This window comes from Sorghum bicolor, chromosome 2 (assembly GCF_000003195.3).
Source record: "Sorghum bicolor cultivar BTx623 chromosome 2, Sorghum_bicolor_NCBIv3, whole genome shotgun sequence".
Classification (NCBI taxonomy): domain Eukaryota; kingdom Viridiplantae; phylum Streptophyta; class Magnoliopsida; order Poales; family Poaceae; genus Sorghum; species Sorghum bicolor.
The window spans coordinates 31,129,225-31,140,940 of NC_012871.2; the positions used below are offsets into that span (position 1 = coordinate 31,129,225).

Genomic DNA, 11,716 nt, shown 5'->3' on the forward strand with positions numbered 1-11,716 from the left:
CCGTGGGGGGAGCGAAATTTGTATGGCAACGGTAACATTCCACGCTTTTTAGTGATAGAGATATAACCAATCAAACAATATTTAGTACAGTTTGCACAGCCCCTTTATATACATCCAGCCTGATCAAAAAAGCCTGGCTGGCCAATGCGAGCCATGCTTGCTTAGGTGGGAAGGCAACCAAACAGGCCTAGCCGGCGGCCCGCAGTTTGTGCTGCCGTCCGTCCGCTCTGCTTCAACATTCGTGCGCCTCCAGATCCGACAGCCACAGCCGGACGGCCCCGCGAGCCAGCGATCCCGGCTCGCAACTCCCCTCCAAAGCCAGCATCGAGAGCACCCTCATCGCCGCCGCTTCCCTCGCACCACCGCCCCACTACCACCTGCACATATCCACCACCCGTCCTCCTCAGCGAGTTCTCCGCAGGACTCGACTCTTGGCCGCGGGCATTCGCCCGAGGAACCGCCTCTCCCGCGAGGCCTCCCTCTCCCGGTGCCCGGATCCCCCGAGCTGCCTTCAGGGTGCAAGATCTCTTCCGTGATCCGGAGTCTCCACCGTTTTTCTCTCTCATCTTAGCTCGATCTCGGAGCGACTGGTCCGAGCTTCTCTTACCCCATGGGCGGCGGCGGCGGCGGGTTCCGGGGCAGCTGCAGGGTTGGGGCCGTCCTGCTTTTCTCCGCCTGGGTCGCGGTTGCAGCGCTCAGCCGCCTGCTGCGCCCGGTGCCCAATGGCTGCGTCATGACCTACATGTACCCGGCCTACATCCCCATCGCCGCCACGCCCCGGAACATCTCCTCGGATAGGTATGGATTGTTCCTGTACCACGAGGGCTGGAAGCAGATCGACTTCGCCAAGCACATTAGGGGACTTAGGGGCGTGCCCGTGCTCTTCATTCCCGGCAATGGAGGAAGCTACAAGCAGGTGATCAAGTCTCGCTTGTTTATTACTTTTCGTTGTCCTTGGTTTAGAACTTTGTTCTGGAATCAAACGTGTTCCATTTAGTGATAACAAAATTGCATTGGTTGTGAAGTCAATATTCGAACATGACATATCATGTCTGGTGTATCTCTATTATTACGCCCATTGTGCTATTGTGGGAGGGTATGCATGACATTATACAAGTTATGCACTTGAACTTTAGCTTTTTTTTAGTTACCAATGCTGAAACAATACTGCTGTTACTGATGATGACTGTCATATGTGGCATCTAGGTTCGGTCATTGGCTGCAGAATCTTTTCGAGCTTATCAGAATGGTCCGCTTGAGCCCACCTTTTATCGGGAAGCATCTAGCACTTTACCAGCAGATGAACTCAAAGATTTTTCGATTCCTTCACGGTATGGCCGCATGTTGGATTGGTTTGCTGTTGACCTTGAAGGAGAACACTCTGCAATGGATGGTCGGATACTTGAGGAGCATACTGAATATGTTGTCTATGCGATTCACAGGGTAAGTAGTCCCAATCTTTAAGATTCAATCTTAGATTACCTATTTGACCCTTTGCTCATTACTCTCATGATTTAACATTCTTTTAGTCACCATCGAATAGGAAGCTTTCCACAAATTGAATTTTTAAAATGTTTAAGATGACTATGTTCACACAAATTGTTGCTGTGCACTCAATCTAGAATTGCCACAAATTTATGGCACTGCACTTTCAAACTTCCCATGGATACTGTAATGCCTAAGGATCTCATCAGTGTTTAAAATTTACCATGACTTGATCTTGTGCTTTGTAGATCCTTGACCAATACAAAGAATCACAATTGGAGAGATCAAAGGGTGGTGCTAAATCCTCTCATGACCTGCCATCCAGTGTTATACTTGTTGGCCATTCGATGGGTGGTTTTGTGGCTCGAGCTGCTGTAGTCCACCCAAACCTGAGGAAATCAGCAGTGGAAACTATACTGACGCTTTCCAGCCCACACCAGTACTCTCTGGCTGTCTTTGTTAATTTTTGTTGTAGTTTTTTCTTTTGTGAGAGTGGGGGCTTTTTTTCACCTTTGCTGTATAATTTTCACCATTGGGTGGATGATCAAGTGTTACTCAAATGTCACATAATTTTTATCCAGGTACCCTCCCATCGCACTTCAGCCATCGTTGGGTCATTTCTTCTCCCATGTCAATGAAGAATGGAGAAAGGGATATGGGACTGGTGTATCGCATGCAAGCAATTCAAAATTATCTAACGTGGTTGTTGTCTCTGTATCAGGTGGCATTCATGATTATCAGGTACCGCTTTCACTGCTATCATTAATCTTATGCAGATTCGGTTATCAGTTATCCATATGCTTTCTTCAGGGACTAAATTTTCCTGTGATCATTTATGATCTATGACTTCTTGCATGCCAATCTATTCTTTGATTTCACTTTTAGTTAGTGTCCCGTAAACTATATATGATATGCCACCAAAGCACAAGTGTCATGACACTTATAGTAAATTATCATGTTCTCTTGTCTGTCTTGATATTCAGTATTTTGCAATGTACTGTAACAATCTATCACTCTCTATTTCAAATTTTTGAAATAAAGTTACTTTGACCCTTTTTCCTTATAGCAAATACTCCCTCTTTCCAAAATGTAACTTTGACCAATTTATAGAAAAATATGTTAACACCTATAGTACCAAATTAATGCACTATCAAGACATTTCATGGTGGATTTAATGAAACTTACTTGATGTTGGTGCATTTTTGTGTAAACATGGTCCTGTTTCCAAGCTAGAGAAGTTTGACTTAGGAGTTAGAACAAAACAAAACACCTTACATTTTGTAACAGGACTACACAAAAATACCTTACATTTTGGAACAGGAGTACACAATACCTTACATTTTGGAACAGGAGTACACAACAAACTCATTAAACTTGTTGATTTTCGTTTCTAGTAGGCATTTTTAATTGTATTTTTGTTTTTCAATTATTAGACTTCTACAAGACTAGGCTAGTGGCATTGACCTGATCAAGGTCTCAGGTAAATGGACCCACCTATTGGTTGTTAGTTGCCTAGCCACATTGAATGCTGAACACAGAATGCATGTTTGGACTTGGACACTGCATTTGCAAACTCCTTCATCTTTTGGTGCATGATGCTGGGCTGCTCCAGTTGTGATTTCCAGAAAAACTGGTGATCTGACATACTAACCTACCTTAGTGGTTCAATGGGCAGACTATTTGAATGATCCAATAGCATGACTGAGCTCATATGAGGGTCCTTTCTTCTCTAGTTGGGCTGCTGGTTTTGGTCCCAGTTCTGATCAAGGTTGTAAAAGGCGCTAGGGCACTGCCTAGAGCCTAGGGAGAGTCAACACAGACTAAATATGAATAGATGATTATGTTACTGTTGTTAGGCAAGAATGGCTTTCATGCCCCATCCACTGAGTCTAGGTTCCAAAATATACAGAGTATGGGCCAAAAGGGCCATAAGGCCTACATGCGGATGCGGCTGCACATGGGATAATAACTGTAACCTACTAACTGCATATGGGATGATGTAGCTGCACAAATATGAAAGAATACAAACGGAATATGAAGAGGAATCAGGAATGTGTCTACAGCTCACTCCACCCACTATCTTAGTTAAGCCCACTATCTGATCCAACCATCACATCTCCCATCGATGCCCTAACACCTCCAATTCTCAGCAGCGGGCAGCCATCTTCGTGCTGCCGCATCCGCATCATTTCCTTCTACCACCTCCGATTCTCAGCAGCAGGCAGCCATCTTCGTGCTGCCGCATCTGCATCATTTCCTTTCCTCAGCTCCTCCCCTGTCTGCTCCCCCTCCATGACACACCATTTTTGCTTCGTCTGCGTGCGCTACCGGTCCCCTCCATGGTGCACCACCTCTGCTCTGGCTGCATGCAACTCCTTGGTGGAATCGAGCAGGAGGGGCGAAATCAAGTAGAGGGCAGGTGGAATCAAGTGACATGGGTACCATGAGGTAAGCATAAGATGGAATCACACCCGAAACCAAACCATTTTGCAATCCTAACTGAAAGCAATGATGATTGTAGGGAATAATGGATTCATTCTCGGAGAGAGATCGTCAGGTGTGACAGCTTCGGTCCTCTATCCGCTGCAGTTTCCGGAGTCTGCCTCTGCTCTACTCGCCGCTACTGGTCCTTCACTTCGGCACCAGCGTCTTGGTCACCTTGGCCATGAAGTTTTGTCTCAGCTAGCACAGTCGTCTGCTATTCCATGTAATAAGAGTCCTAGTCAAACACTATGTCATGCCTGTCAGTTGGGTCGTCATACTCGTCTCCCTTTTCCTACATCCCCTTCCCGCACTACTCATATTTTTCAGTTAATACATTGTGACTTATGGCCAAAGGATGCTAGATCAGTTGGTCTAGGCACTCCATTGGCACCTCCCAAGTCCTGAGTTCGAATCCTAGTGGGAGCGAATTTCAGGTTGTGTTAAAAAAATCTCCTCGTTCGTCCTCATGACAAAGTACTGGGGGAGCCCTAGCCCAATTCTCACTTGGGCGAGGGAAAAGCCACCGTGTATGGATGGGGGTGGGGGGTTCGGGGGTTTTCTCGCCGGGTGAGAAGGCACTTGCTGCGGCGGCAGTCTTAACTGCCCCGGTCGAGGGTTTTTTTTTTTTTTTTATTTTTTTTTATTTACATTGTGACTTGTGGACGTTGGCTATTCCTAGTGTCTCTGGTTGCAAGTATTATCTTGTCGTGCTTGATGATTTTTCACATTACCTTTGGACTTTTCCCCTTCGGCTAAAGTCTGACACTTTTTCTACCCTATCTAATTTCTTTGCCTATGTCGCCACGCAGTTTGGTGCCGCCATTCAGGGAATCCAGTGCGATAATGGTCGCTAGTTCGACAACCACACTTCCTGCGCTTTCTTCCTCTCCCACAGAGTCTAGCTCTGGATGTCTTGTCCGTATACCTCACCTCAAAACGGTAAAGCCGAACGCATTATCCGTACCATCAATAATGTCGTTCGCTCTCTACTATTTCAGGCTAGCGTTCCACCAGCTTATTGGGTTGAGGCCCTCTCCACCGCCACACTCCTCAATATCCTTCCTACCAAGACACTCTCCACCCCTCACATGGTGCTGTACGGGTCTCCGCCCTCCTATGAGCACCTCCGTGTCTTCGGGTGTCAATGCTACCCCAACCTCTCTGCCACCGTTCCCACAAACTCGCTCCCCGCTCCTCCTTATGTGTCTTCCTCGGTTATTCTCCTCATCACAAAGGCTACTGCTGCCTTGATCGGTCTTCCAATCGGATTATCATCTCTTGGCATGTCGTCTTTGATGAGGCGTCTTTCCCCTTCTCCGAGGATTCCTCTCGTCCTGCACCACAGGACTTCGAATTTTTACTCTCTACTGACCTGGTGATGGCTCCCCCAGCGCCGTCACATTTTTTTTTTGCGCCTGCAGGATCTCCTGGAGTTACTGCACAGCCACGTGCAGCTGTTCTGGATGTTCCAGGGGGCGGCGCCCCCTTGGCTGCTGCCCCCCTGGCCTTACCACCTTTTGCACTTTCAGCCAAGGCGACCTCGACATCGCTCTGATACCATGAAAGCAATGATGATTGTAGGGAATAATGGATTGATTGATTGGAGAGACCTATGTACATATATATAGGGGAGAGGAGATCTCGTGGTTTATAGAAATAGAACCAAAAGAGATCTCCTCATATCTCTCTAACCAAATACAGGGCTGGCCATATCTCTCTAACCAAATACAGGGCTGGCCGGCTATACCAGGCTCAGGCCTACCATATACACAGCACATATACATTCTAACACTAACCTCGTCCCTCCTTTTGTTTTCTTCACCATCCATGGGTTGGACAGTTCACCTGGCACAGTTAAAGCTTCATCGTGTAATGACAACACTTCCATCCACAGCATATCACTCCTGCCACTGATGTGTGCCATCGGTCCTGTGCTGGCCATGCATCTGGCCATCGCCCATGCCCTGCACGCCTGCCCTTCAACGCGTGCTCTCCAATTGCTACTGTCCTCAGCCTTATGCAGTGCTTTCCACATGGCCGTGGCTGAGCAGAGCACTCTTGGTCTACCATTGTGGGTTCCACCTCCCCTGGTTCTCCGTCCTCTCCCCTTGGCCTCATTTAATTGGACGTCTATAGATGAGATGGCGTGCGCGTGCCAGGGCTCCATTTCATGCTTAAACTTGTGCCTAGGCAAGCTTTAGCTACATTTTTTCGAGCACTGGTTCTGATATCTGTAGACTAAAGTCTGGAATTTTATAGAATTTCAGATCATCTTTGCTCAATTCTTGATGCAATCAAGATCTCAATATTTGGTGAATGCATTGTTTAGAAAGTTGAGATTGTAATTTCAAATTCATTTTTATTCAGATTAGGTCAAGATTGGCATCATTGGATGGAATTGTGCCTTCTACTCATGGCTTTATGGTAGGAAGCTCCAGTATGAAGAATGTTTGGTTATCCATGGAGCATCAATCTATCCTATGGTGTAATCAATTAGCTGTACAGGTCCGGAACTATGTGTCAACAGCAAATTCTCTCAATGCTTTGCAGTATGCGGTAACATCAGTACTTATGTTGACTTGACATTGTCCAGGTTGCACACACTCTTCTTAGCATAGTAGATCCTGTTGACAGACATCCATTTTCAAGCACACAAAAGAGAGTTTTTGTGTTCACAAAAATGCTCCAAAGTGCAGTTCCTCAGTCTTTGAGTTCAATGGCTCACGTTCCTGCTTCTCTGTCACAAACTTTACCTGCCAATGGGAACCAGAATGCTGGTGGTATAGCTCATTCTTTACCTCCTTAAGTCCTTTGTAGTTGGACCAGTTAGAAAGTTGCTTGCTTAGAAGATGAATTATTTATGGAATGAATGAGCACATAGTTCTTGGTTGGGATTTGAAATCTATGTAGAAAATTTTGAAGATAATATTTATCATTTTCATAAAGCTATTTCTGTTTGTAAACATTCTATTGTGTAAGCAATTTTGTCACATCTTCTATTAATTTGGATCTATATAATTTATTAAGATGGCTTCTTTGCTATAGTTTATGCTATCATTTTAAGATGTTTATTAATTTCTGCAACACATTAGTGCAACACTGCTGTTTCATGAGGCTCATGGAATTGGTAACTTTGTATGCTGTAGGGAGAGGATGCCAAACTGCTACTTATAGCATATTTATATTGCATAGCAAATAGATAAGATACGATTATGATAGTGTTGAAAATTTTTAGTTGATATAACTTAGCATATATCTGTAAAAACCAAGACTAGCATTTCACAATCAAATGTGTGTTTTTTTTCCACAATGGTAAACCTGAATTTCATCACCAAGGCTATGGAATTACACAGTAGTAGTTCAAGGCTTCACGTTCGCATGCAAAAAACACAGCCACCCACCAAGCATTCATACTTCTGTTATCCCAGGGATCAGACAATCAAATGTGATGTAAACCCTAGAGGTCAATTATAGGGTCTTATCCATTTACTTAGTACCAGAATATCATATCATTTTTCTTATCTAACATATTGATATACTTTTCTTGTAGAACTACACAAAAAAGGTTCACTTTCTTGCCCACCATCCACTCAATGGACTAGTGATGGCCTTGAAAAGGACCTGTATATTCTGTCAAATTCAGTTACTGTTTTAGCCATGGATGGCAGGAGAAGATGGTTAGATATTAAAAAGCTGGTAGGTTATTGGCCTTCTAGTTTCCCCCTGCTATCTGTATGTGTTTTTTGCATTAAGAAACCTTATTTGAAGTTTAGATTGAAGTATTGCTGCATATGATTAATAAGCTTTGCTATTTTCTTGTGGAAGGGATCAAATGGTAGAAGACACTTTGTTTTTGTAACAAATCTTGCCCCTTGTTCTGGAGTAAGGATTCACTTGTGGCCAGAAAAACACCATTCACCTGTGCTAAATGAATTATCTGCCAGTAAAAAGATAGTGGAAGTTACATCAAAGATGGTCCAAATTCCTGCAGGACCTGCTCCAAAACAGGTAATATTTTCAGATTGTTCACCTAATCATTCTCATTTTCCTACATTCTATCAATAATTATGTTAGTAATGTGCTGTTTCCATTATAGATGGCTCAGCTGATAACTAAAACCATGGTTTTCTCCTACTGTTAGCTGCAATGTCTATATCATGATTCTTGCATTTTTTATTTCCACAAAAGTATATGTTAAACATACTTCTTCAAGATGTTGTACTAGTTTAGTTGTGTGCATTGTACTTGTATGGTTACTACAAAAAATGTTGCATAGGATGTACTTTTTTATTTGTTTACTGATGTGATGTCAGTATAATACACATTACAAAATAAACCAATTCTTTTATCTGATTATTCTCTTCTGTTGCAAGTAAAATTCATTTCCATCTTCATCATTGTTGTCGTCTTAATATAAGTCTGTTGTTCGGATGATATGGATTGAAGCATCCCTAGTAGCTGACATGACACAAATGGATTCTATTCTAGCAATCTAGCGTCAAAGTCTTGCAGGATCACAGGGTTGCCTGCTTTTGTAGAATCATCTTCACCATTTGGTTGGACTTGTACTGACAATAAGCTATCTTAGCATGCAAAGTATATTTTTCTATCATTATGTTCTTTTAGTTTAATATGCTATCTCTCAATATATTATTTTAAGCTGGCACATGTTATCTTTCTTACATTAAACTTTATATATGTTAAAATTAGAAAATTGAATTAGTTTATAATTGAGATAAATGTAGATATGCACATCAAGATGTCATTGTTCTAGTTTTTTTAGTCTAATTGTTTTCTTGGAAAAACTTAGACATCAACTGTCAAGAAAAAACTTGACTTTGTAAAATTTGTACAATTTTTAAAACTTGATAGGATCATGATCCATATGATCTTATCATGTAAAACAAAATTCGCTCACAATTTTGACAACCTTTGTAATCATTTGTTACACTTTTTTACTAGGTTGAACCTGGGAGTCAAACTGAGCAACCACCTCCTTCGGCATTTCTACTACTGAGTCCAGAAGAAATGAGTGGTTTCAGCTTCATTACTGTATCAGTAGCACCTCGACCGGTATTCTCTTGTGCCATTCCTGTCTTGTGCTAGAATATTTCTTTTACAATTAAATGTCTTATAAGTTTGCTAGTAATTTTTTTGGAGAGTGCTATTTCCACATTGATTCCTTTATCGAAATCTTGCGGCTTCTACTGAGGAAATGCAAGCAATGAATAAATGAAGTGTAAGTTACACCATAATTACAACACGTTGAGATGGGTGGAACATGACAGTACTTCAATAGGACTTTGTTTTTACAGGCTATATTGGTCATTATTTGTCTCATTCACATAAAATGTGTGCCCAAGTGCTAAAGAAACTAAGATAAAAGTTAGACATGTAGAGAAAGTATACATATATTTTTTTTATGTGCAAAAGGCTGGTTTGTTCTGTTAATACTTAAAATAAATATTTTTTTCTCTCGAATACGAAGGAGAGCTTCGTATTTTTGTATTATAGAGAGAAAGAACCGGCCCCTTACAATCACCACCTATGTAGCACGGATACAGATACGCGTAAAGGTATCACGGATACACGGATACGGCAATTTTCTAGAAAACATAATACGTGGATATGTTTTACTATTTTTTTATAAATAAATAATAATGCAAATTAAAATTGTGAAAGTCTAAAACTTGAGTCACAGGAAATCCTAATGTGTAATGTCTGTTCTCTGTTGTGATTGTGGCTGGGAGCCACAGCCCACGAATCCTATGCTAGGACTAGCACTAGCACTTAGCTTGTGCCATCACTACCAAATTTGTAGAGGCCACCTATTGCAATGAAGCAATCAAGAATGGGCAACACTAAATCAAGAAGGGGAAGTGGGGAACAAGCAAAATCAAGCAAGAACTGCAGAATCAGAGCAGATCAAGAATAGGCAAGGGGATGTACATGCAGAAGTAGAGTAGACAGCTTGCTTTGCTGCTGAATCATCCTCTCCCCTGCATCCCCTGCATCACGGGAGCTGGCCGCGACCATGACTGACAGGTGACTGCTCCCCCGGCGAGCAGTGGCGCATCCCCTGCGCAGGAGGCGGCGCACACGTACGCAGCTGGCAAGCTGGGGCGGAGGCTCGTCGCCGGTGACCGTTGAGCAGGGACGAGGTGTCTGTGTGCGCGTTCGCTGGAGGCGGCGCGACTGCACGAGGTGCGAGCGTCAGTTTCTAGGGCGTCGGGGAGACTGTTTTGTTGGGCTGGGCCGTATCCCAGATACAGATACGTATCCACAGGCCTACTCAAAAAATTGCGAAATTAATAAAAAATCGGATACTGAACAGATACTTATCGGGAGCGTGTCCGACGCCGTATCTGTATCAGAAACGTATCCGATACGCGATATGCTCCCTCAGCCACGTATGCATGTAACGTAGTTCACTACCACCTCACTCCGAGCCGAGCCATGAGGGGTTGAATTTTACATGAACAGGACTTACTCTAAAGAAACACGGGAGAGATGAGACCTGACCCCGAAAGAGCACAAACTAAGACAGCCCCAGCTCGTCTCCGTGACCTTGACCCAGTGCTCTCAGACTTAGAGCTCCAGCAAGACGCCAGAGGTGTTGCTCTTCTCTGAACATCCAGAGGAGGTCGTTGATGCACGGCCGCGCACCGTCAAAAACACATGAATTACGGTGTTTCCAGATTACCCAGGCGCCCAAAATGATAATCGAGTTCAAACCTTTTCTTGTATCTAAATGACCTTACTGTATCCGGATTCTCATGTCAGTGATGGATACACAGTTCTGTAATTAGGTTTTCTGATGTTTTTTTTTAACTATATAGGTAACCTCAAATTTAATTCATATCCCAATCCCAGCTGGCATCTTTGGCATACTCAGTGTATAATGTGGCCACTATTTTTTTACCAGTGGAAAGTGGAAAACGAATTATGAATGTTATGAACCACTGGTAGAATTTTTAATGAAACTGCATGTTCTGAACTTTGGCATTCAGACTATTTCAGGTAGGCCTCCACCAGCAGCCTCTATGGCAGTGGGGCAGTTCTTTAATCCTGAGGAAGGGGCAAGTGCACTTTCTATTGGAACGATCATCCGCTCCAGTTTTGCTCCTGAAGTTAGTAACTAGTAATTATTGAAATCTGTATTATGGTCTTATAATATTGGTTGGATCTTATAATTCTTGATCTTAGGAAATATTTCTGTTGGAGGATCACCCATTGGCTCTAAACTTGTCATTTTCTGCAAGCCTTGGCCTTCTACCAGTAACTTTATCACTGAAAACTGCTGGATGTGGAATAAAAAAGGCTGGTGATCAAATGGAAGCTGAGAGAAATAGTGAGCTGCTACTTCTCTTGTGTTCTGTAAATATTTATTTTTGGGAGCAGCATTAGTTTTGCTAGTGTCCTAATCTTTCTGGGGATAATAATAACTGCTAATAGCAAATGTAGATTTCTATACTATTATGTGGAGTCATGTCATCAAATAGTAGATGATAACATAGGATAGCATGTAATGCTCTGTACCTTGGTTGCACATTTACTACCTCAATAACCTTTTGTATCTTGTGTTTGTATCGTAGACCTTTGTAAATTGCGGTGCTTTCCGCCTGTTGCCTTGGCATGGGATTCTGTATCTGGCCTACACATCATTCCAAATATATACTCAGAGACTATAGTGGTTGATTCATCACCTGCCTTTTGGGATTCACATGAACGGGACTGACAAAACTAC

At 43.0% G+C, this 11,716-nt stretch overlaps 1 protein-coding gene across 2 annotated transcripts; it reads left to right on the forward strand.

Annotated features, from left to right (window-relative positions):
- LOC8061997 (GPI inositol-deacylase) lies at positions 275-11,710 on the forward strand. Of its 2 annotated transcripts, XM_021452277.1 has the most exons (12): positions 280-916; positions 1,207-1,443; positions 1,734-1,924; positions 2,067-2,226; positions 6,337-6,474; positions 6,563-6,749; positions 7,520-7,665; positions 7,795-7,977; positions 8,932-9,042; positions 10,980-11,099; positions 11,176-11,320; positions 11,565-11,710. In XM_021452277.1, exons 1-12 carry the CDS (start codon positions 611-613, stop codon positions 11,705-11,707), a joined length of 2,067 nt encoding a protein of 688 aa, XP_021307952.1. In that variant the 5' UTR covers positions 280-610; the 3' UTR covers positions 11,708-11,710. The 2 variants fall into 2 exon arrangements, with proteins under 2 accessions (XP_021307953.1, XP_021307952.1); XM_021452278.1 differs by lacking the exons at positions 10,980-11,099; positions 11,176-11,320; positions 11,565-11,710 and adding an exon at positions 10,809-10,954 and having other exon boundaries at positions 275-916.